Genomic DNA, 20,753 nt, shown 5'->3' with positions numbered 1-20,753 from the left:
GACGCATTCGCATACGCATACGTATTCGGTCAGGAGCCAATTGGGCACGACCTAAATTGTTTGACGTATTCGCTTGTGGAAGGCTATGACTCTTCTCCGTAACGTTGTCATTATTACTCCGTATTATGTTGGTCTGTACGAGATAGTACACCGTAATAGCACATAGAAGATGATTCATGCGGCGAAAAAGTGGCCGCGTGATTGGCGATCAGGCGGCTACAGCGACCGTGAGCGACCACGAGGGAGAGACAAACAGGATCACTTAAGCGATGCGGCCACTAGTCCACTTTAGTAGCAAATGCCGAGCCACTATCACCATTTGGCCTTAGCTTCAAGCGGGGAAAATCTCCTGCGTCTTAATTCGTTTTGGCTATTCGGCAAGGTGGGAAGGTTAGACGAAACGCTAAAATTATTTTTCAGAGGCCGCAGTTTTTGTCCTCGCCGCATGTACAGCCTTTCCCGTCCATTCAGAAAAGAGCGTCTGAAGCAGTCGTAAAAACCTTTCGACTTCACCAAAGCGAAGATGCCTCAATCCAGGCGGAATCGTACCGTCCATACCTCCAAAACGCACAAGAACCGCAAAGAACTCGTCCGTCGGCTGGCCGCAAATGTACAAGAAGCTGCCCAGCAGTACAACTACATCTGGGTTTTTGGCGTCGAGAACATTCGAAACAACTTCCTGAAACAAGTCAGATCCGATCTCGACGATTCAAGAATAATGATGGGAAAGACAAAGGTCATGATGGTAGGGCTGGGTCAAAATGCGGAGACCGAATGTGTACCCGGTGTCAGCGCTCTAGGACCCTACGTCAAGGGCGAGATGGGGCTGCTGTTCACAAACCGGGAACCCTCCGAGATAGAAGAATACTTTCAAGACTCCCTCAACTTGGACTATGCAAGAAGTGGCACCACCGCCACCCAAGAAATCATCATCCCTCCTGGCCAGCTACATACCATGTACGGTGTCGACGGCGGCGAGGAGGATCCTCTACCCATTCAGATCGAACCGACGCTTCGCAAACTTGGTATCCCGACTCGCATCGTAAAAGGCAAGGTTGTACTTGAAGAACGTCCCGAGGGAGCAATGGATGACGATGAGGAGGGCTATCTCGTCTGCAGAGAAGGCGACACGCTGGACTCGAGACAGACCAATATCCTGAAGATTCTGGGAGTGCGCATGTCGGAGTTCAAGATTGATCTGAAAGCTGTCTTTGACAAAAGCGCGGGGACTGTCCGTGAGATAGGTGGGATGGAGGTGGATGATGCTGCTGTTTGAAGGATGTCGTTCGACCAGTTTTAGAGGCACGATTAATGACTGACGACTGCGGCATGGCGGCTTGAATTGGACTACTATTCTCCATAATGGCCCTTCCATCGCTGTCGAGCTCCCTCCAGCAACAGCCTCCCAGCATCTGAGCAGGACTTGGGGATCTCAACTGCCGCCGCGGCGTTTAGTGTCTGGAGTGGTCAAGATAGGTCTGCCGAGAGCGAGAGAGAGCATGTTGTCACTGCCGCCGGTTTTGCTGTGGATATGATATGAGCAGAAAGGACTCTGCTGTCTGGCCAGACCACCGAGGCTTCTGGATACCGCCAGCAGGCACGGCCAGGCTCCTGTGAGCAGTGATCGAGGCTGAGGCCAACCCAGCTGCAGATATTCTGTTGAAAACGTTTCAGTCCTGACTGGTGCAGATATCAAGGTTGCCAAATTTGAGTGAAGAATACAAATTCTCCCTTTGCCGCCTTCTATGTCCTACTCTACGAAACTAAAAGCTCTCTGCTATCCCTGGTTTCACAAGCGCCGTCTTTGCTCAAGGCCGTTCACGGTCCAGGCGTTTTCTAGCCTCATGGATGTGCCTCCTCACATCATGCTTCAAAACCCAACATCACCTTCTCTTGTACAACTGTGTCGCAACCAGGGCAAGATCTATCAAATCTATGATGTCTCCCTTTCTTGCCTTGTTAGACACATCTGCCTCCAGTAAATCCAGATTGTCCAAGCATACTTAGCATGGAGTATACACCACTTTGCTGATCGCGATGAAGACATTCGACTTCAGTCTGCAACGAAAGCATCTCTGATATGAATCTTCCGAGTCAAGCCATTGCGGCCGTGCCTCATACTCTGGCCAGGATTCTTAAAATCCACCTGGTTCGAACTGTTTTCCTGCGAATAATCATGGTTGCTCGCAAATACCTTGCCCGGATGCCTGCTTGGTGGAATGATACCACCTGCGGACGTCTGTGGGCCACTGACGTGGACGCCTTCAGCATTGCCGGCCTTCCATGATGAACATCACGCACGTCCGAGTATACCGAGCATGATGTGCGCTAGAAGTGGTCGAGCTGGGACTGGTGTCGCCCACGGTAGCTCCCGCGTATGATTCAGCTCGCAATCTCGAGTCCTTCAGGAAATCAACTGCCTACAAGGCTGTTCAGCATCCAAGGCGGATGTAGGCGTCGGTCGCATGCGTCGCATCTCATCTCGGATTATTTTGGGATTCAAAGCTGGGCTGCCTCTGAGGTCCAGTCAACGTCCTCGTATGCTTTATGAATCTTCTCGTCTCTTTCGACTTCACCTTGAACAAACCCCGCGATCTCGGCAAGATTCTCCGTCTTGTTCACCTGCTCGACGAAGCCTCTAATGGCGTCCGGATCCCCAGCCTTGATGATAGCAAGAATTCCGGAGATCATCTGCCTCTGTCGCCGGAGCTGCTCCATTGCCTCGTTCAAGCCTTGTACCGTGCGGCGGTTGTTGGCCTTCCTCCTCCCGTCAGCCTCTGCATCGAACCTGCAGGACCAATTCCGACGCAGACAATTCGCGCACGGGAATGTGCCTGTACATTTGATCTTTTTCTTTTGGCACATAAAGCACGCCAGGGACGATCTTGTTCGCGATCTGCTCGATGGGTCCGGTGGATCTGCGTCCGGTAAAGTTTGAGCCGCATCTACATCTGGCTGTTCGTGTTCGAGTTGTGGTGTCTCGTCGCTAGACACGGGACCTTGGGCCTCTGTGAAGGCATCCTGACGAGAAGATGCCATTGATTGAAGAGCATCGAGAATCGGGAAGTCAGAGGGATAAGTTTGTGTGGTGGCAACCGTCTGAGGTCTCCTGTTGGGGCAGGCTATCACGGCCTGCTGTACCTGTGATTGGTGCGGAAAACCACGAAGAGCGGAAGCGCGTATCAGTCAACAAAGCACCAAGATGTCAGAACAAAGAAGATTCGTCGCCGCCGCGTAGAGGGGGGCGGGCGGCAATGTTCCCCTTCGGCACAATTGTATACACGGTAAGAATCTAACTAATGGAATAACAAACCCGCGAAAAGTGGGCGAAGGTCGCAGAAAGAGTGGATGCTGGCAGATAAGTAGTGGTACTAAGACAAGAGCATACTGGTGCTTCGCTGAACTTCGTAGCCGTCGAACAACAGACGCATCTTCCCTCCCAGTCCAGAGGCATGGACCTGAGCGGGCCAGGAGGGAGCTCTTGATCGTGAAAATGGCAGAGAATCTAGCCATCTTGTTGGTGGAGACCAAGTATAGGAAAGGGCGATCCGCGGGAAAGCTGTTGTGAATATTTTTAGTCAATGCCATGGCCCCGGGAAAGCTGTTGTGAATATTTTTAATCAATGCCATGGCCGCGGGAAAGCTGTTGTGAATATTCTTAGTCAATACCATGGCTTGCAACTTTCTAGAAGCATCCGGCGAGATGTTGAGATCGAACACAAAGGCTGAATCGGCCCAGTAGCCGCGGTTCGGTGCCGTCAGGGGTAAAATCAGGCTGAGCTCAATGGAGGAATGATTATCCTCGCCTCGCTCAGGTTGACATTAGGTGAGGTGAACGGAGGACTCGTACCACGTACCAAGTATTCAAGGCCTTTGCGCGCCACTTGAGGTGGCATTTTAGTAGAACCGGGACCGGACGTTGATTTGGTAGAAAAAGTCAGCTAACCCCCGGTCGGAGTGAAGCTCCGGTGGCTGCTGTTCGGAAGGAAGTTCCACCATATGAACTACTGTGTTAGCGACGATGATTTTCTAGCCACTCTCTGTGTATGGAGTAGACGCAAAGGATTTGCACGGACTTGATAGCGAAGTCAGCGCCACACTCCACCGTGGCGGCTTTGTTATGCAGAATCAACTGTTCACGTGTGCCGCTGTGGTGTCTAGATTCTCCTGTCACAGTAATGATCAAAGCAGAGGCCCGTAGTCTAGATGATCATGATGGCGAATAGTCAAAGCATCATAAATATTCGCCATCATGATCCTGGTTGAGCGGTCCCAACATATATGGATATGGTTGCTGGCCAAAGCAAGTCGGGTTCCAATCAAATTCAACGTGCAAACACAGATGTGTGCCTTTTTACTCATCTGTTGCAGTCACGTCGTTGTCTAAAGCTCCTACTGGATGAGAGCAGTTTTGTTCGGACTGAGGTCAGTGTCATCGGACCAACTGATCCAGCTCATGACCGGCTTCTCCGAGTGCTCCTGTGGTCGTGATGTGCAAGCGCGCCATCTGGCTGCAGGGTTGTTTCTGATTGAGGGCGGTGGTGGCGTTGGGAACAGCGATTCTGATCTGCTTTGATCATACAGTTTTGCAGGCATCCCAACGCGTGAGAATGGGTTGCCATCAAGTCGTGTTTGGCACATGGAAGACCGTAGAGGAGCTCTGCATGACTCGGGATGTCGCATGTCTCCTCATGGATGTCGGCCGTCATCTTCTAGGCCGACCCATTCTTCAGCGTCCTGGACATTGAACATGACGTGTTGCGTGGAAGCCTGCAAGGATATACTGTGCTCTCTTTAAGCCGCGATCAGGGTGGACAATCTGGATCATCCCTGAAGGTGGCGTGAATGTACGATGAGCGCTCGGGTCTGCCAGTGCCCTCGCAGGATACTGCTTGCACTTGAAGTCGAGCTCTTTTGACTCTCCATTTCAGAACTTAGTCGGGATTTGAAGACTGCCTGCAGAGCAAAAAGAAAACTCAATACTCTTGCTATGCTTGTGGCGCGGTGGCTGTGTGTGGCGAGGTGCCTGGGCACAGCTGCCACGCTAGCCTGGTTGTCGGCTTTAATGGTCGGATGACTAGGTCGCAGATTCACGTGCAGATTGTGGCTTGCACAGCCCTCAGCCCTGTGACCTGCGTCTGCACCTCGCCTTCTGCACCAAAGTTCCTCATGAGCGGTCTGAACGTGCAGGCAAGCCACAAGCGATGGTTCCACCTGACCAGGAGCTGACATTCGGTGAGCGATTCAAAGTCGAATCTTGACTGTCGGCTCTGCAATGAGCTATAGCGCGATCGCCACCAACATCGTTGCTGCTTCCCATGAGAATCGCGCGATCGTCCCATGATACCTCCAATTTTATCGGCCCAGACAGCGGTTGTATCCTTCTCGGGGCCATACACCTAGAGGAGCTATTGATTGTTTCTCCTTCACAAGTCAGCTCTGAAGAGCGCGGCTGGCTCCGACCTCTGCATGGCGTCAGCACGCCAGCTTAACGACCGTGAGGAGCTCCATAATGCTCTCTTGTAGAAAAATCGCTGGTCAGGAGGTAGGCATGCACTCCCGGATTTTCCAGCACCATCATGGCCCCTATCATGCAAGCCAGCCCCTAAGCGGCAGCATCCGAAAGCTAGGAACTCGGGCCTGGCAAGCTGGGGGACCGTTGCTCTCGCCTGGACCAGACATAGCTAAAGGCGGTCCCCGGAGCACCGCTTACATGATCCCTGCTTTGGATTTCTGGGGCCGTGTCGAATAGGATGCGGCTCTATCAAACCCGGTGATGATGCTTTACTCCCGGTGGTGTCGTCTTACCGAGACTTTTCTCTTGTGTCGATGACTCCTCACGTTCCGGTCGATCTTGAAATCCTCCAATACGGCCGATACAGCAGTCTCGATCTCCCTGTCCACCTCCGTATCTCTGTTGCTGACATTGTGCAGAACGTCTTTAATCATGTACTGGCCGTATGCGGGGGTTTCCGACAGAGCCTGTCACTTTTCGGTAGCTGTGTGTCACGCAGAACGACCAGCACTCACAGTCGTGTCTCAACTTTGAAGTCTTGATGGCTGCTGGCTGAGATTGAGGCCGACTATTGGCAACACATCTCGAAAGCTCACCTTAACAGATTCAAGATGATGCACTTGTCCACGATATCTGGAAGGCATAGTCAGTTTCCGGTAGGAGATGCAGGAAAAGGTGGTGCGGCTCGTCATCTACCAGACGCTCATATAGTCCAGATCCAGCATGCCCAGATGCACAGAAGACCAGCAACAATGGGAAGCACCGACGGCCATTGATGAACAGGATGCGTGACTGCCTCCCCAAGCAGTAGACGGCAGTGCGCGGTCTGCGAACTTCCGGGGATGCTAGCATCTGCATCCCGCATGTCTACAGCGATGGGTTTGCTCGCAGGCCATGCCGAAATCATACTTTACTGCTCGCATGCCACGCACTTTTCAAGCTACGGTAATTTACTAGTGCTTTAGCTTCAAGAGGCAGACCTCATTGGACTCTGCTCACTCGCATCCGGCCCCAGTCCATACGAGTTGAAGTAAATGACTTGCTCAGGCCAGTCAAACTCCTAGCAACGTGCGTTGCAGAGTCTGGCTCAACCTAGACTTGAGCCCGAAAGCCAAAACCAAAGCCAAATCGAGACTTCTTCAGAGAGAGCTCGATAGAGAAAAGGCCTCAAAACGGCTGCGCTACGCAGTGCACTGTTCACAAAAGCTGAGCCGTGGCGGCCTGGATCTACGAGTACCGCGTTAGTTCATTTTGTCGCACGAGCCCAATCGGGGGGCCTGCGTAGACGTCCAGCCCGGGAACGAGTCTAGTCGGAGGTCCGTGAATGGCCCGAAGCAGAAAGTTGATGCTGATCTATTGACAGGGTCTTTAGCTTACTGTGTATAGTTTGGCATAGTCCTTCCCGACTATCAACGTAGTCAGTATTATTGCGGAGTTGGAATTCACTTTTTGAATATCTGGGACTTTTCGACGGGTCTGGAATGCGGAGAGGGAATGGTAGTCCACAGTTATGGCTGGATTGGGTAGTCGCTTCACATCTGAGATGCGCAATTTCTGGTGATACTAGCAGTTGACGGTCGAGTGGTAGCATTAGTAGAGCAGGTTTCCAAGAAGAGAAGCAAGATTGGAACAAGAAATGTGGAAAGTCATGGAGTGAATATCATTTTGATACACATTATCTCCTCATCCTGGGTCATGATATCTGTTTTTGGTCATAGCAGGCTGCTGCTCTGGACCCCAATCTTCAGTCTGGACCTGAAGAAATACGCTCAAAACAAAACCGGGTAGTCGCTTGCTTTTACATTCGCTGGTATCAATTTTTCCAAATACGGACAAGACATTTTGGCACAGCACAATGGACTCAGATGGCCACGTCCACCATGCTGGGCCTTCTTTCTTGCGGGTATGCGTAGCCTTTGATCTCAGGATAGCTGTACTGTGAGGCATGGCCGTAGCCGTAGCCGTAGCCGTAGTCGTAGTCGTAGTCGTATGCCGTGGTCTGCTGTTCCTGGATATCTTCGAGAAGAGCTTCCTCCAAGTCTTCTTCCTGATCGAGCAGGTCTTCAAGTGCGGCAGAACATCGGTCGTGTGCAATCCACAAGCCCTCGCACTCATCGGCTCCGGATACCGTGCAAATGCTAAGTATTGAGTTGAGTTGTGATCGTTGAAGTTGGATCTGTGCTTCGATCTTCCTTGATGCAGACAAGATGTGTGCGTATGGAGTTGACTGAGATGCTGTTGAGTCGATGGGTGAGAGGAATGGGCTTGAAGGTCGAGAAGAAGTTGGTGAGGCTGTGGGTGTGCTTGACAGCAGGTTGTACCGCGCGGCTAGGGGCACATGGGAGGCTATGAGAGCTGCAAGCTTCCAGATATCGCAGTAGATGCAGGATGTTGAACATGTCGAAGACAGGATTCTTTGAGTGGTGGAGATTTGTTGTTGGTTGGAGAAAAGAGGTCGCAGACCCTTGAAGAGAGCGACTTTTGTCCTGCACGTTGAAGGCATCGTGATTGTCTGCAAGATGGAGCTGTCGAAAGCAGGAAGAATGAAGATGGATGTGATCATGTATACAATGGTTTGGTGTGTTGATTGCGAGGGGTTGGTATTCGATCAATTAATCTTTCGATAAATTTGAAGGAGAGAGCACGGACACCCTTTATCTTATTGCCGGTAGCGGGAGATGAGATGGGTGGATGGAAGGATCGAACATGGATGGATTGGGCAAGGAGTAATACGGACATTGAAGTCTGGAATGCCTGGGGGATTATATCGATCTTCACCTCACCTCCAGCCTTTGTATGTGGTGCTAATGTATGTAAGCTGGAACAGTTACTCACCGTTTGAGACTTGTCGGACCCTGGTGGACCTTAGGGCTGGAGATGCGCATAAGACCCCCCGAAATTGGGATAGCAATGTGACCAGGGTAGCATCTACCGGTGAAGGGGACAGATTGAATGGCGTATCCGTGACTGCTGTGGCATGTTTCACGTGGAGCGAGAGATGCGAAAGTCAGTGAGTCAGGGAACTTTGGTGTTCGTAGACCGAGAGATGGGAGAAAGAGAAGGGAGAGTCAAAAGGACACAGACTGTGCAGGCCCAGTGGTGGTATTGGCGCTAGGCTCGCATGTTAGGCGACATTGGGCAGGTGGGGGAATTCTATGGGCTCATCCTGGGCACGTCAGGGCTGTTCATAGGCGGAAAGAGCCATTTTCCAAGGGTAACCTCGAGATGTGACGTGCAGAAACGAGTACCGGGTGCACCTCCTCGACCTGTTAGAGGCACCCTCGGCAACGTGAGGCAACCTAAGAGGGGCATTTGGGGGCAGGGCAGACTTCTTCTTTCTCCTTCAGCGGTGAGTCTGCGAAGGTCGCATTTCTGCCTACAGTGTCCGTATCTCGCGCCTGTCTCGCCTCCCCATTCTGATGCCATGACCGCACCTTCGAGGAGACTTCGTGCCTCTAGCTGAAAGGAGCCCTGCACACTTCACATGATACCTGACCCTTGATGATCTCGCGTCTGACTCACCCTTGGTTTGTTCTGGTGTTCGCTTGTCCTTCAAATCACGGTTTCGACACACTTGTTCTTTTGTGTCCAACTGTCTCCGCGGCTACGAGTACAACATGGGTCAGCCCTCTTCAGCTCCTTGACTCACTTACCACAAAGACACCTTGGTCGTAAACCACTTTACTTGGCTTCACAGTCTCGCCAATGGCTTCCGCTATTTCCGATTCAATCTAGCCTGGCCCTCTGATCCGTACTATGAGCATCTTCTCCAGAAACCTCAAACGCGGCGCTACTGAAGAGGGAATTGCAACAAAGACCCTGAGACGAGATGGTCATTGCTCGACCGCTTGGGCCATCATGGGCCTCTGCGCTAAGTCTCGCCTAGTGATCACGCGCAAGCCACGATTTTCTAAGCCTTGCTCTCCTCTTCAACCACTACCACAGTTCTCTACCGTCACAACCTTCGCACTGTTCTCATGTAACCTCACAGATCCCTCGACCCGACCCGCATGCCATAGGGTGAAACAACGCAATGAGGGTATTCCAACTATAGCTACAGCGATACTTGCTCAATTACAGAGTCTCGTGATGAGCAGAAAAGGTTCTCCAGCTGTATGATGGACAGTCCCCAATAGGTTATCCTACTACGGAATGGCAAAAAAGCAGTAGGGCTTCAGGATGTGACATTGGCAACGTATGCTCGGCGGCTCAGTGGTGACGACGATGAATGCTAATCGAGTCACGGAGTTTGAAGTGAGGAGACTATCTTCAGCCGCTTCGTTCACCGCAATGTGCTATCGTGAGCTCTCACGGCCTTGCCATTGTTCTCTAAGATATGTCCATTGAAACGTCAACCTCGACCTGCGCTGTCTACAAGGTCCGATGGTCCCTCGATTTGTAGAACTCGGATATGGCTGCGGTTACCGATTTGTCGATACCTGAACGAGCACTCATCTGTATGCAATAAGAAATTTGTTCCCAACAACAGCCTCCCCAGTCTCAGACACACGGTCGATGGTGCCGAATCAAGACTCTGTCCTCCGATAAACAATCAAGTCACAACATGTCGTTGATGTCATTTGTCCTCCCTCGTTGACCGCCTGATGCAAGGGCAACATACGATCTGCATTCCTTCTCACGACCTCGGATGACACAACATGAAAACGGGGGCGACCAACTCGGAATCTTATCTTCGGCGCTCCGTTACGAGTAGTATGCCAGGAAATGCTCCTTGTCTCATTGGTGTTGCAGGCCAAAGCAGGAACTCGCCGGAATCAAAGGTCAAGCTCATGGAAATGCATCGCTGACTGTCACACATGTGAACAGCCATCGCGGCGAATTTCCCTCTTCGGTCGTCCTAAGTTTGTGACGGTGGCAGATTTGACTCCATGCCTCGTTGCGAATGCTCTCTCTGTGGTAAGCGAGCCACAAGTCGTCCCAGAATTCCTGGTAATTGCTCAACAGGCACTGCTGCAATCAGAGCGTCGAGTTGCTCTCTCGCAAGACCATCAAGTTGCTGTGTCAGTTGGTCGATGGTCTGTTGCTGGCTCTCGATCAACGCGGCCGACCTCCTCTCGCGAAGCTCCAGTATCGTGCTCTTCTGGCGATTGATCATCTGGTTTCTGACCTCGATCGTCTGGCGTAGGTGATCCACGGTCATGCGCAACCGCTCGTCCTGCTCCATCATCATCATCTCTTGCTCCGCAATCACTTGTTGTTGGTACTCGATCATTGCGATCATCTGCTGCTGGTCATACTCCGGAGTTCCTTGCATCTGCAGTATTGCTTGCTGTTGGTTCTGGATCATTTGGTCGCGCTGGTTGATGCCCTGCTGCTGACTCTTGATTATAGCCGCCTGCGCTCGTCTTTCGTGCAGCTGCTCGTGCTCATAACTTCTTCGCTCTTCGCCCAGCATGCCAACGTCGAGTCTCAACTCATCCCGCTCTTTCACCATCCCCTCAACAAGCCGCTTCTGCTCGTCGAGTTGTTGGCGCAATTCACCTCGTTCAGCGACAGTGTGCTTGAGTGCTTTGGACAAGTCCTCCATGGCCTTTTGCGTCTTGCTTTGTTCCTGGGCCCTCTCTGCAAGCATCATTGCTTTCTCAGCCTTCAGTTGGTCCAGCTCTTTGACTGCTTTGTCAATGATCTCCTTCTGTTTGCCCAGCTCCCAACGCAAGGTGTCTCGTTCGGACATCGCCTCGTGATTCTCTCGTCTCAACGCGTGCTCAAGATTGAAAGGCGGCAAGGTTTGGTGGTGGTGTTGATGGCCTTGTTCGGTGGTCATCGGTATGTCTTCCTTCTCTTTTCCCTTCCCTTTATCTGCCTGCGGCGGGGACACAACAAGCTGGCCCTGCTGCTGCTGTCGCGACAAGGTGTGCTGGTCCTTGGCGTCTAGTCTGCCTCTCGCGATGCGATCCTCTGCGTCCTTGGCGACGTCTTTGTCCTTGTCCTCCTGAATGGCAACTCCTACCTCTTCCAGTTGCTTCTTCACAGCCTCCTCCGCTGCCTGGATGTGGTTCCTCAGCCAACCCAAGTAGTTGGCGTCGTGCCCGACAAGCCGGCCAGCCCACAACTCCTCCGACACCTCCTTCGCCTCGTTGATCCATTTGATCTTCTCGGCGGCGTGTTCCTTTGGATCAGTGTGGACCGCCAGACACATGTTCACCTCGGCGAGGAGGATTGGTTGTATTTGCCCATCGGCAAGTAGCTCACGCTATCAGGATGTCAGCCTCGACCCTTCCTAGTGTTCTGCCCGGCAGGTTCAAGGTGGGAAACATACGCAAACGGTCAACGCGGCAGCGATGCCGCCCGAGCGCACCTGGTTGCGAGCCGCCTCGAATCTCTTGCGCAGTCCGCGCTGGTATCTGTGGTTATCATGGCGTCAGCCTCACTCTCAAACCGACCTCTAATGCTGACGGCAAGATTGGCTGGGACAGGCGACAGGGAGATATTACTCACTTGGTTTCGTGAACCATCTTTTTCGATGGAGGAGAACGTCCTGGCCACTGTCAGCGTCGCAGTCGAGATGGAAGGAAGAGAAACGCCAGATATATATATGCCACGCGGTGGGAAGACTAACAATTAGGGCACGAAGATCCTCGAACCGCGAATCGCGAATGGTGAAAAAGTATGTTGTTATGTGTGTGAGGACCTGCGCGAAGGCAGAGAGGCAGTGACTGAGACACTTCTCGCGCGTGTGGTTGTTCACTGTTCGCCGCCTCCGAGTCTTTCTCACTCGACTCTGCCCTACTCTCTCGCGCACAGCACACCATGACGCTCCAAGCAGAGGCCGGCATTCATTCTCTTCCACTTGTTGCGCAAGACACGCCTGACCAGACCTGGCTCAACCTATAGCCTCGATACCACCTCCTACCAGTGGCGTCCTCGCTGATACGAAATCGCTCTCTGGACGGATCAACTCACGAGAGCCAGAGCCAAAGTTGTCACGGTAGGCCTTCGTGCTGGAGCCGGACTCGGCCTCGCAGCTTCATAGCGTCCGCTCTGGATCGCATCTCTTTCTATTCGCCTCTGTCGTAGAACCCTATCAACCAGCTTCACGGGCACGGCACTCACAGCCATGATATGTATACTTCTGGGACGGAAAAGCGATGGCAGTTCGACTCTGTAGAACGATGGCACTTCCAGCTCCATACAGCCACACGGGGCCCATATATGTCTCTCTCCATTTCCACCGCGCGACGCCAACCTATCAAAGCCCGCATATCTCAAGGAGGCAATCCACACGGCTGTAACACGCAGTATTTGCACCTTTTCGAGGCGATAACAATGGTGTCATTTATAGTCTTGGGAATGACTCAGAGGCCATGTTTCGTCGATCCACATTCTCACCTTCTGAGGACCGTGCAAAGCATAATTTTCTATGGGTACAGCACGAGTATTCCACACACGGAGAAACCCTGAGAAGGCGCGGTGTGGCTGGATCTAAGGACCAGCTCGTTCACCAACAGGAGACGGCGAGCATTAGTATGGCATTTGATTCCACGGACCCCAGCACAGCGTTATCCCTAAGGTAGACAACGAGCATAGAAAAGTAACACTTTGATTTAATTCATACTTTTCATTCGGGGGAAGCTATTTGCTCGCCATAAAAATATTTGGGGGTATGGGATTGGATGCCATCGCCATCCGATGTCCTGAAGACCCTGACATTTCCATCTCGACTACTCCAGCAAGTACCAGTGCCCAGTGTCTGGCCTGGCCAGTACGGCCGGCTAATCATAACGTATGTGTCTGTGTGCATCGATCCGCGTCTGTCTGCCTCGCATTCACCAGCGACAGCTCCATCAATGATCAGCTGACATAACGTCGTTTGAAGCTATGGCCAACCTAATATCTAGGAGGTGGTGGAGGTGCACCATAACCACCCTGTTGTTGTGATGGATAGCCACCTTGCTGAGGAGGAGGTCGTCCATATCCACCCTGCTGTTGGCCATACCCACCAGGTCCTTGTTGACCGTAGCCACCTTGCTGAGGAGGAGGACCGCCATAACCACCTTGAGGTGGGTATCCGCCGCCGTAACCACCCTGTGTTGGAGGAGGACCGCCATAGCCTCCCTGAGGAGGTCGTGGAGCACTGCTCTTCTCATCCTTGGTGTCATAAGATGAATCGATACTACCGAGTAGGAGTTTGATGAGCCACAACTCCGGCGAGAGGTTGACAGGTGGATTTGCGCGGGACATTTCGTCGGCTTCCACCTCGTAGTCTGTGGTCAAGTCAGTAATTGAAGAAAACAAGTCGACAAACTAGACTGAACGTACTGGATGTGCAATCAATGATATCACCAATCGTAGGTTCCTCGTCCAATTTGCTCAGGAATTCGCGGGCTTTAAGATCGTTGCCGACCTGAGCGAATTGGAAGGCCAATGCGCCTTTGCCATAACGAGGGTTTCTAGCCAACTCGTCCGAAGCATTCTTGATAATCCTAGCGACGTCACCCGAGCTCTCACCGGTTGGCTGTCCATCTGTGATGGTGATGACCAAGACTGGTTTGCGGAGGGTGCCATTGCGCGCGTTCTGGAGAACCAATGGGCGCAAGATCTTGTTATCAAGTTCCCGGCCCATAGGAGTCAAGCCGGAGAAGCGTGTGCGGGAGATCATCTCAGTCACTTGCTGCTCGCTGCGGATGTTGTTACCTTGGTCCGGGGAGTTCATGAAACGAACTTGAATGCCGTCTTCGTCGAAGAGAGAGGTGGCGTAAGCGACTCGTGACAATATCAACTTAAGGTCGTCAATACGCTCTCCGTTCTCTTCAAACTGCATGCTTCCGCTGTCATCAATGTACAAGATCACATCGTATAGAGCTAGCTTGACGATGTCAGAGGCGATCTCGGGACTGATACGCCATGTGGCAGCCAGTTGGGAGACCTGCTGAGCGGCTCTAGCAGCAATTTGATCCAACATCGGGTGACCGGGTGGGTAGAAATTCTGGAGTTGTTTCTCTTGAATAGTAGCTTGTAGAAGTTGCTTGTAGGCGCCTGCATTGCCAACTGGAGCAGCTTGAGGTGCGCCAGCTCCGCCAAAGGGAGGTTGGCCACCATATTGTTGAGGTGCACCACCTGAAGGACCACCTTGAGGGCCGCCGGGGTAGGGAGACTGTCCTTGACCTTGACCAGGAGGGGCGCCCTACATGAGACAAATTGTTAGCGACGGTTCTTTCTTAACAGCTCATGATAAATGTATTGGCGCTGCGACGAACATATCCATATCCACCACTGGGCGGTTGCTGATACGGTGGTTGTTGATATTGCGACTGGCCAGATTGATTCGGAGGCTGGTACTGCGACTGGTACGATGTATATGCTGACTGCGGCTGCGGTGACTGATACCCTCCCTGCTGCGGAACACCTAGCTGTTGTTGTCCATACTGCTGCTGTTGCTGCGGCGACTGCCACGACGGCTGCTGATATGGCTGTGGTGATGCACCTGGTCTAGGAGGTACTGGAGGCTGATTGTAAGGTGAGGGTGCTTGTTGCGGGTAGAGACTCGAGGCGGGTTGAGACGGGTAGGGTGCCTGCGCGCCCGGTGCGGCTGATGCCAGGCGCGAGAATTTGCTCATGGTTTGCCGATGTGGTTGTTTTGAATGTTGAGGGAGGATACGGATAGATTGGTAGAAGATACACTTGCAAAAATAGATCGATCTCGGGTTGCAGACGGGTGTTGTTGGATTCGAAGTGGGTATGAGGTGCAGAATCACAAGAGAAGTGACGCAAGAATATGGGCGCCGAGAGCCCGGTTCAAGGAAAAGGAGCAGTGATCGGAAAAAGTCTTACCGAAGGAGGACCACCTGGATATGCTTGATACTGTTGTTGGCCTCCGCCTTGAGCCGGGTTCTAAATAGCATTTCGTGTCAGTGCTCGGTTTGCTGATGATGGCATTTTTCAGGGCAGACTCACATAGCCACCTGGGGCGCCACCTCCAGGCTGTAGGCTCGTCGGAGGACCACCAGGGTAAGCTGCCTGCGCAGATGCAAGTTTGGAGGCAAGCTACACGCGTCATCAGCGGGAAGGACTTTGTCAGGGCAGATTTTGGGTGCATGATGGAGGGGGTGATTTGGGCTTTGATGATTGATTTTGCGGGGCACCGATTGGGGAGGGGCATAAGGGAAGGCTTACACCCATGCTTGAGAGTTGTTTTCTGTTCAACAAAGTTCTGTAAGATGTGTGAGGTATGTCAAGGAAAGAGTAGAGGTGAGAAGCAAGTTATACAGATCAAGAGCTTGCTTTAATACAAATCACAAGTCGACCAATCTTCTGAAGCAAACAAGGGAGCTGATCGCTGGGGGCCGCAATGCGTGGCAGTCCAAGGGTTGTTCCGGCAGGGACCACAGGGCTGTGTTGTCACTAACAGGTGGGGTAATATGACGGTGCCTGGTGGTGTGGTTGAATTGGTTGAATTGGCTGAGTTCGATGGGATCCTTGGTGAAGTCGATCTCAACTGCAAAACAGAATCCACAGAACTCAACGACTACTGTCAATGATGTGGAATCAAAGTGAATTAGATGATCTTTCTTACAATTCACCATCTGACAGTGCCACGGGCATGACGGGTTAAGGGTAGCCACACTGTGGCACCACGACAGTCATTGATTGGCGTCTGCCTAGCACAGCCTTGTTCAGCCACAAACGACCCCTCCCTAGGTACCTGATCGTCCCGTCCTTACAAACCTTTCGTGTTTCTCGCGAAATGTGCCATTTGAGTGGAAGCTCCCAACGGAAGGCTTGCAGATGGAGGTCTAGGTATGGAAAGGTGAGTATACTTGCCTGCAAGTCATATCACTCATGCCCATCTGTGTATAGTCGCTAGCGATGATGCTGCGATGGTTTTGTGCTGCAGATGTTGCGACTACAGTATGTACGTAGAGATTAGATAAGATTCGCGGCCAGTCGTCGCGCAACCTGCCTCTTCTAGCTCAACTTGAATGCGTTCGCTTCGAGGCCGCCACTGTATGTCATCAAGTTTTTGCCCGTGATGGTAGTGCGTTGTGAGCCTCATTTATCGCGAATTGTCTCTGTCGCGCACACCTGAAATCAGTCCCTTGGTTCGATTAGGCATACAGTAGTCACTCCTGCGGCACTTGGCGAGACCAGCGGTGGACTTTTGCAAAGGAGGGACTAGCAATTTTGTTGTTTGTCAGGTGTCGAGTCCAGCCCATTCAAACAGTCCCGTCTCGCCCACTGGTTAGCAGTCGGCGCACCACAGGATGCCCTCTTACACCCCAACGCAGAGAATGTCGATACACCAGTTCGTCCATTTCACTCAGACAAGAGAAAGCATAGCCGCAAAGGTATGGAGAAGAGTCTTTCCGGAAAATTCTGTGCTGAATGTGCCTTCTGTAGTTTCTCAAAACCCACGACTGGAGCGTTGAACGAGCGCTTGATTCGTAAGTGAGCACTTCCTTACTCTTGTCTCTGGTACTTCTCTTGCTTGTCTCCTTGCAAGGCACAAGGTTGGATGGGTTGGTCGCCGTTCGTCGTTCGTGACCCCGGACATCTGCGTCTGACGAAGTGAAGAAAGGCAAGCGTCCGATGCCCATTCACCGTGGAAAGCGGTATAAATTTACTTTAGACTGCTTGAGGATATCAACTTGGTGCTTCATCGCATCTTCTGCTGCCAAGAATTGCCCTCTGCCGTCTCTGGATCTGGGTTCCAGGCATCCATTGCTCCTTCTCCATCACCCTTCACGTCACCTTCAACGTCCTCACACCCACCATCATACATCCTCTTCTTTGCACATATCCTCCACTCTCATCAGCATACCACTATGCCACCCAGGAAACGCAAAGCCTCCACTACTGCCATGGCAGCCACCCCAAACACTCCACCTGATAAAAAGGTCAAGGCGACCGGAACGACAGGACAGACGGGTATTAGAGCTAAGCTTACTGGCCTTACCTCTGCTATGACCTCTCTCACATCCACTTCGCTAGTCAGTAGAGCAAAGACAAGCAAGAGTAGTGGAAAATCCCACCAGTCAAAGCCCGCAGGGTTCGTCGCTTACACATCTTTGAATCTGCAATGCTGACATGACTTGTTCTTGCAAGATTCTACCAGAGCAGCTCCGGTAATGGCTCCCCGTCGCCAACCGAGAAGAATCTGAACAAGCTCTTCGATCAGTATCGAGGTACTACTCATTCTCTGTTTCCCCCAAAAGAAAAAGACTAACGATGACGACTAGACAACCCCAAAGAGGCACCTGACACCATCGGCATCGAGGGGGCGCAGAGATATCTTACCGATATCAAGGTCGAACTCGACGAACTTGCACACTTGGCCATCTGTGACCTGTTACAATGTCCCTCTATCGGTGAATTCGAGCGAGACGGCTTCATCTCTGGCTGGCGAAGCGCATCTGCCGGGAGCAAACAGTACGACGCCACCGCCAACCAAGCTCAATATGTCGATACCGTCCGAAAGAAGCTCTCCGCCGATCCAGATTACTTCAAACAAGTCTATCGCAACTCATTCAAGCTTGCCAAACCTGAAGGTCAAAAGAGTGTCCCCATGGATTCGGCCATCGACTTTTGGAATATGTTCTTTCGCTCAGGGAAAGGTGGGATCGAGTGGAATACGGCGTCAACCAAATGGCTCGACTTGTGGTGTGAATTCTATGAATCTCGGAACAAGAGACCTGTCAACAAGGACCTATGGAACATGGTAGGAGAATTGGTCATGAAAACGAAGGAGCCTGAAGGAGAGTCATTGTCCTGGTGGACTGAGGATGGTGCTTGGCCTATGGCGGTTGACGATTTTGTTGCATACGTCAAGGATAAGAGAAAGGCTGATGGTGACACGATGGATACGAGTTGAAGTGCTAACAGCAAGCTCATGCACACCACCATTGATGCAGCAAATTTGATCCCGTGACGAACAAAGCGCACTGGAAGACGATGGGAATGAATAACACATCAGAAGCGTGCAGATCAGAAGCATACCTCATACCGGGCTTTCCGCACTGTTCTGGAGACAGGGATTACCAATATCAAGCACAACACGTTAGGAGGTAGTCCCAGTCTCAGCCTGGTCGGTATTGGGGTTCACGTGATACGTGATGCGTGATACATTCACTTATCATGTTACTAAATAACTGGCTATCCACGAGAGCGTCAATGCAGGTATTGACGGCGAAACGGGCTCGCCTGATAAACGTGGTATCAGTAGCAAGTGAACGAACGAAAATGATGAAGATATAGAATGGAGATGCTATAATCCATTACCAAGATGTTGATTCTGGGCTAGAACAAAGGTCCAGTATTTTCACAAGATTTCCAAATGCAAAATAGTCAAACATTGTTCCTCGCTTGTTCCCTTGTCCTCGTATTCCGAAATGCAGGTGTCGTGATGTTGCTATGCTATGCTATGCTGTGCTGTGCCGTATCGCTCGTTTCTCGTTGCTCATACAATTTGATTTTGGTTTTTTTCGGTCGTGCCGAGCGTTTTTGCCTCATCGCTCGTTGACGGCTCATGGGACTACAAATTCCTAGCACAACTATCTCCCGCATGGATGAATAGCGGGCCCTTGCAGCTCAGGTTCCTGGGGAAGCCGCCGGCAAGCCAGTAGATCTGGTAAGCGTGCAGTGCGCGGAGGTTGTCGTCCTGGCAGGCGTAGAACAAGTTGAGGCCGTTGTTCATCAGGCCGCCGGCGAAATTGAAACTGAAGCGGTTCGTGCGGGTGCCGGCGGGCGCGGAGCCGTGCGGGACGCTGAAGCCCACGGGCCGCGATTGTCGGGGCACGACGTACATGTTCTGCCAGCCCGTCGGGGACTGGTGGATGGATTGGAAGCTGATGCCGTCGCTGCCGCCTTTCGCGCCGGACACGATTAGGGGCTCCGAGTAGATTTGGTACTTGATCTGGCCGATGTAGGCCGAGCTGTTGGCGTAGAACAGGCTGAATGATTGGAGCTCGTTCATGTTGAAGCGGCCACCGCCAATTTGGAGCGTGTAGGTGCTCGGGTTGGCGCGTTCTTCGAGCTCGGTGGTTTCCGGGCCGAATTCAGCCTCTTCATCAATAGGGGCGGCGGTGGCTAGCAGGGCCGAGGCCAGGGTGAGGAGGTAGCTTAGCTTCATTGTGGGAAAGATCGAGTTGGGGTGTTGTGCGCTGGGTTGGTACTGAGATGAGAGCGATCGTGGACTATAATATCGAGGTGAGTCGAGAAAGTATGGCTTTCTGATGGTTGGGAAAAGGTGGGTAAGTGTATACCGCTTCAACAGCAAAGGCCCGAGGGTTTATGTACTGTGTTATTTGCCAGGCACAGGGCTCGAGAGGAATATCACCTGTGTGCGAAGTGAGACATCGCCTCCCAAGACACTAGGGCTTCTCGGAGCCCTAACCTGGTCGCGACAAATAAGCTGACGATGAGAGCTTCCAGCAGTATCCGTGGCAGACCGCGTGATGGAAGAGCAGCCTATACTGTCTTACCGTGGAGAGCTAACATGAAGCTGCGTGCTTAGCAGTGTCCAGTGGACAGGCACAGGGGGATAAGCGATCTTCAGGACGCTGACTGTGATATTTTTGAATGGGGCTGTGATCACGTCAGGATCATGTTTCGTTGAGATTTCGCGGGGATGTGTTTGATAGAAGTTGGCCTTCGGACAGTAGCATCATTGCCGGATACGGCCATGACATGAGTAGACAGTCGAAGCAACCAGAATGTATGTAACGGTGCCAAAGATTATATTGGGCCGACGTCGAAGTCTGTCCGCCAAGGCATCTGGTGTGATCTGCTGCTGATTCTCGCTTCTGGTCGGGAACACTTTCATTGGAAGTACTTCTCATCAACAGACACGTCTCTTCTCACCCATGGGTGATCATCATGCTTCTTTTGCACGCTCGACCCAGACCCAGGCACTTGCTCGTGCTGCAAGATTGACTTCTGGTACCTTGAACGTGGACAGATCGACAGGCTCGAGATGCGAAGATGCGTGAGCCTAACCCCGGATCTGCGCGGATTGACTCATTGCTCGGGGTATGGAGCTCCATTTCGGGCACCTCACACCATATTTTGGCTTTGAGAGTGCAGGATCGGACCACGTCACGCCATATGCCCAATTCGATCCTTGGGGGGAATGGAACGCTGGTTATCTGAAGATGCAGTGGAAAGTTGAAAAAATATGAAGATCGAATAGCAACACCACTCGTCAGAGACCTCGGCATGCCACCACCAATCAGAGCATGTGTGTCCGCAAGCCTGAACTTGGCAAAGAAGCAATGCTTGAAGT

At 52.0% G+C, this 20,753-nt stretch overlaps 9 protein-coding genes across 12 annotated transcripts; 3 read left to right on the top strand and 6 right to left on the bottom strand.

Annotated features, from left to right (window-relative positions):
- The first annotated feature begins 454 nt into the window (after positions 1-454).
- On the top strand, positions 455-1,815 carry PV05_00156 (uncharacterized protein). Its single transcript, XM_013465024.1, has one exon. The coding sequence runs from the start codon at positions 524-526 to the stop codon at positions 1,274-1,276; it is 753 nt and encodes a 250-aa protein (XP_013320478.1). The 5' UTR covers positions 455-523; the 3' UTR covers positions 1,277-1,815.
- Positions 1,816-2,268: 453 nt separating this feature from the next.
- Positions 2,269-3,577, bottom strand: PV05_00155 (uncharacterized protein). Its single transcript, XM_013465023.1, has one exon. It carries the CDS (start codon positions 3,037-3,039, stop codon positions 2,500-2,502), a length of 540 nt encoding a protein of 179 aa, XP_013320477.1. The 5' UTR covers positions 3,040-3,577; the 3' UTR covers positions 2,269-2,499.
- Positions 3,578-3,704: 127 nt separating this feature from the next.
- On the bottom strand, positions 3,705-5,458 carry PV05_00154 (uncharacterized protein). The gene has a single exon (XM_013465022.1). The coding sequence runs from the start codon at positions 5,230-5,232 to the stop codon at positions 4,825-4,827; it is 408 nt and encodes a 135-aa protein (XP_013320476.1). The 5' UTR covers positions 5,233-5,458; the 3' UTR covers positions 3,705-4,824.
- A 1,695-nt stretch (positions 5,459-7,153) lies between these two features.
- On the bottom strand, positions 7,154-8,539 carry PV05_00153 (uncharacterized protein). Its single transcript, XM_013465021.1, has one exon. The coding sequence runs from the start codon at positions 8,076-8,078 to the stop codon at positions 7,377-7,379; it is 702 nt and encodes a 233-aa protein (XP_013320475.1). The 5' UTR covers positions 8,079-8,539; the 3' UTR covers positions 7,154-7,376.
- Positions 8,540-9,030: 491 nt separating this feature from the next.
- Positions 9,031-10,072, top strand: PV05_00152 (uncharacterized protein). The gene is made up of 2 exons (XM_013465020.1): positions 9,031-9,710; positions 9,771-10,072. Exon 1 carries the CDS (start codon positions 9,272-9,274, stop codon positions 9,632-9,634), a length of 363 nt encoding a protein of 120 aa, XP_013320474.1. The 5' UTR covers positions 9,031-9,271; the 3' UTR covers positions 9,635-9,710; positions 9,771-10,072.
- PV05_00151 (uncharacterized protein) lies at positions 9,837-12,763 on the bottom strand. Its single transcript, XM_013465019.1, has 4 exons — positions 12,096-12,763; positions 11,975-12,014; positions 11,796-11,880; positions 9,837-11,729 (listed from the first exon to the last, which is right to left on the bottom strand). Exons 2-4 carry the CDS (start codon positions 11,989-11,991, stop codon positions 10,374-10,376), a joined length of 1,458 nt encoding a protein of 485 aa, XP_013320473.1. The 5' UTR covers positions 11,992-12,014; positions 12,096-12,763; the 3' UTR covers positions 9,837-10,373.
- A 311-nt stretch (positions 12,764-13,074) lies between these two features.
- PV05_00150 lies at positions 13,075-16,010 on the bottom strand. Of its 3 annotated transcripts, none has more exons than XM_013465018.1 (5): positions 15,650-16,010; positions 15,431-15,520; positions 14,734-15,367; positions 13,796-14,660; positions 13,075-13,740 (listed from the first exon to the last, which is right to left on the bottom strand). In XM_013465018.1, exons 3-5 carry the CDS (start codon positions 15,091-15,093, stop codon positions 13,364-13,366), a joined length of 1,602 nt encoding a protein of 533 aa, XP_013320472.1. In that variant the 5' UTR covers positions 15,094-15,367; positions 15,431-15,520; positions 15,650-16,010; the 3' UTR covers positions 13,075-13,363. The 3 variants fall into 3 exon arrangements, with proteins under 3 accessions (XP_013320472.1, XP_013320470.1, XP_013320471.1); XM_013465016.1 differs by having other exon boundaries at positions 15,308-15,367; XM_013465017.1 differs by having other exon boundaries at positions 13,796-15,367.
- A 492-nt stretch (positions 16,011-16,502) lies between these two features.
- PV05_00149 lies at positions 16,503-18,749 on the top strand. 2 transcript variants are annotated; one of them, XM_013465014.1, is made up of 4 exons: positions 16,503-16,821; positions 16,874-16,917; positions 17,579-17,658; positions 17,713-18,749. In XM_013465014.1, the coding sequence occupies exons 1-4, from the start codon at positions 16,738-16,740 to the stop codon at positions 18,342-18,344; spliced, it is 840 nt and encodes a 279-aa protein (XP_013320468.1). In that variant the 5' UTR covers positions 16,503-16,737; the 3' UTR covers positions 18,345-18,749. The 2 variants fall into 2 exon arrangements, with proteins under 2 accessions (XP_013320468.1, XP_013320469.1); XM_013465015.1 differs by having other exon boundaries at positions 16,874-17,522.
- PV05_00148 (uncharacterized protein) lies at positions 18,709-20,577 on the bottom strand. Its single transcript, XM_013465013.1, has one exon. It carries the CDS (start codon positions 19,599-19,601, stop codon positions 19,005-19,007), a length of 597 nt encoding a protein of 198 aa, XP_013320467.1. The 5' UTR covers positions 19,602-20,577; the 3' UTR covers positions 18,709-19,004.
- Positions 20,578-20,753: the final 176 nt, after the last annotated feature.

This window comes from Exophiala xenobiotica, assembly GCF_000835505.1.
Source record: "Exophiala xenobiotica strain CBS 118157 unplaced genomic scaffold supercont1.1, whole genome shotgun sequence".
Lineage (NCBI taxonomy): Eukaryota > Fungi > Ascomycota > Eurotiomycetes > Chaetothyriales > Herpotrichiellaceae > Exophiala > Exophiala xenobiotica.
Note: the sequence above shows the minus strand (reverse complement) of the source record. Positions and strands in the feature narration are given on the sequence as shown.

Coding starts and splice junctions, on each gene's coding strand:
- PV05_00156 (XM_013465024.1), top strand. CDS start 524: ATGCCTCAATCCAGGCGGAATCGTACCGTCCATACCTCCAAAACGCAC.
- PV05_00155 (XM_013465023.1), bottom strand. CDS start 3,039: ATGGCATCTTCTCGTCAGGATGCCTTCACAGAGGCCCAAGGTCCCGTG.
- PV05_00154 (XM_013465022.1), bottom strand. CDS start 5,232: ATGTCAGCTCCTGGTCAGGTGGAACCATCGCTTGTGGCTTGCCTGCAC.
- PV05_00153 (XM_013465021.1), bottom strand. CDS start 8,078: ATGATCACATCCATCTTCATTCTTCCTGCTTTCGACAGCTCCATCTTG.
- PV05_00152 (XM_013465020.1), top strand. CDS start 9,272: ATGAGCATCTTCTCCAGAAACCTCAAACGCGGCGCTACTGAAGAGGGA.
- PV05_00151 (XM_013465019.1), bottom strand. Junction 11,730..11,795: donor CTGCCGCGTTGACCGTTTGC/GTATGTTTCCCA, acceptor ACATCCTGATAG/CGTGAGCTACTTGCCGATGG.
- PV05_00150 (XM_013465018.1), bottom strand. CDS start 15,093: ATGAGCAAATTCTCGCGCCTGGCATCAGCCGCACCGGGCGCGCAGGCA. Junction 14,661..14,733: donor CCAGTGGTGGATATGGATAT/GTTCGTCGCAGC, acceptor TGTCTCATGTAG/GGCGCCCCTCCTGGTCAAGG. Junction 13,741..13,795: donor TATCATTGATTGCACATCCA/GTACGTTCAGTC, acceptor ACTTGACCACAG/ACTACGAGGTGGAAGCCGAC.
- PV05_00149 (XM_013465015.1), top strand. CDS start 17,299: ATGCCACCCAGGAAACGCAAAGCCTCCACTACTGCCATGGCAGCCACC. Junction 17,523..17,578: donor CACCAGTCAAAGCCCGCAGG/GTTCGTCGCTTA, acceptor TGTTCTTGCAAG/ATTCTACCAGAGCAGCTCCG. Junction 17,659..17,712: donor GCTCTTCGATCAGTATCGAG/GTACTACTCATT, acceptor GATGACGACTAG/ACAACCCCAAAGAGGCACCT.
- PV05_00148 (XM_013465013.1), bottom strand. CDS start 19,601: ATGAAGCTAAGCTACCTCCTCACCCTGGCCTCGGCCCTGCTAGCCACC.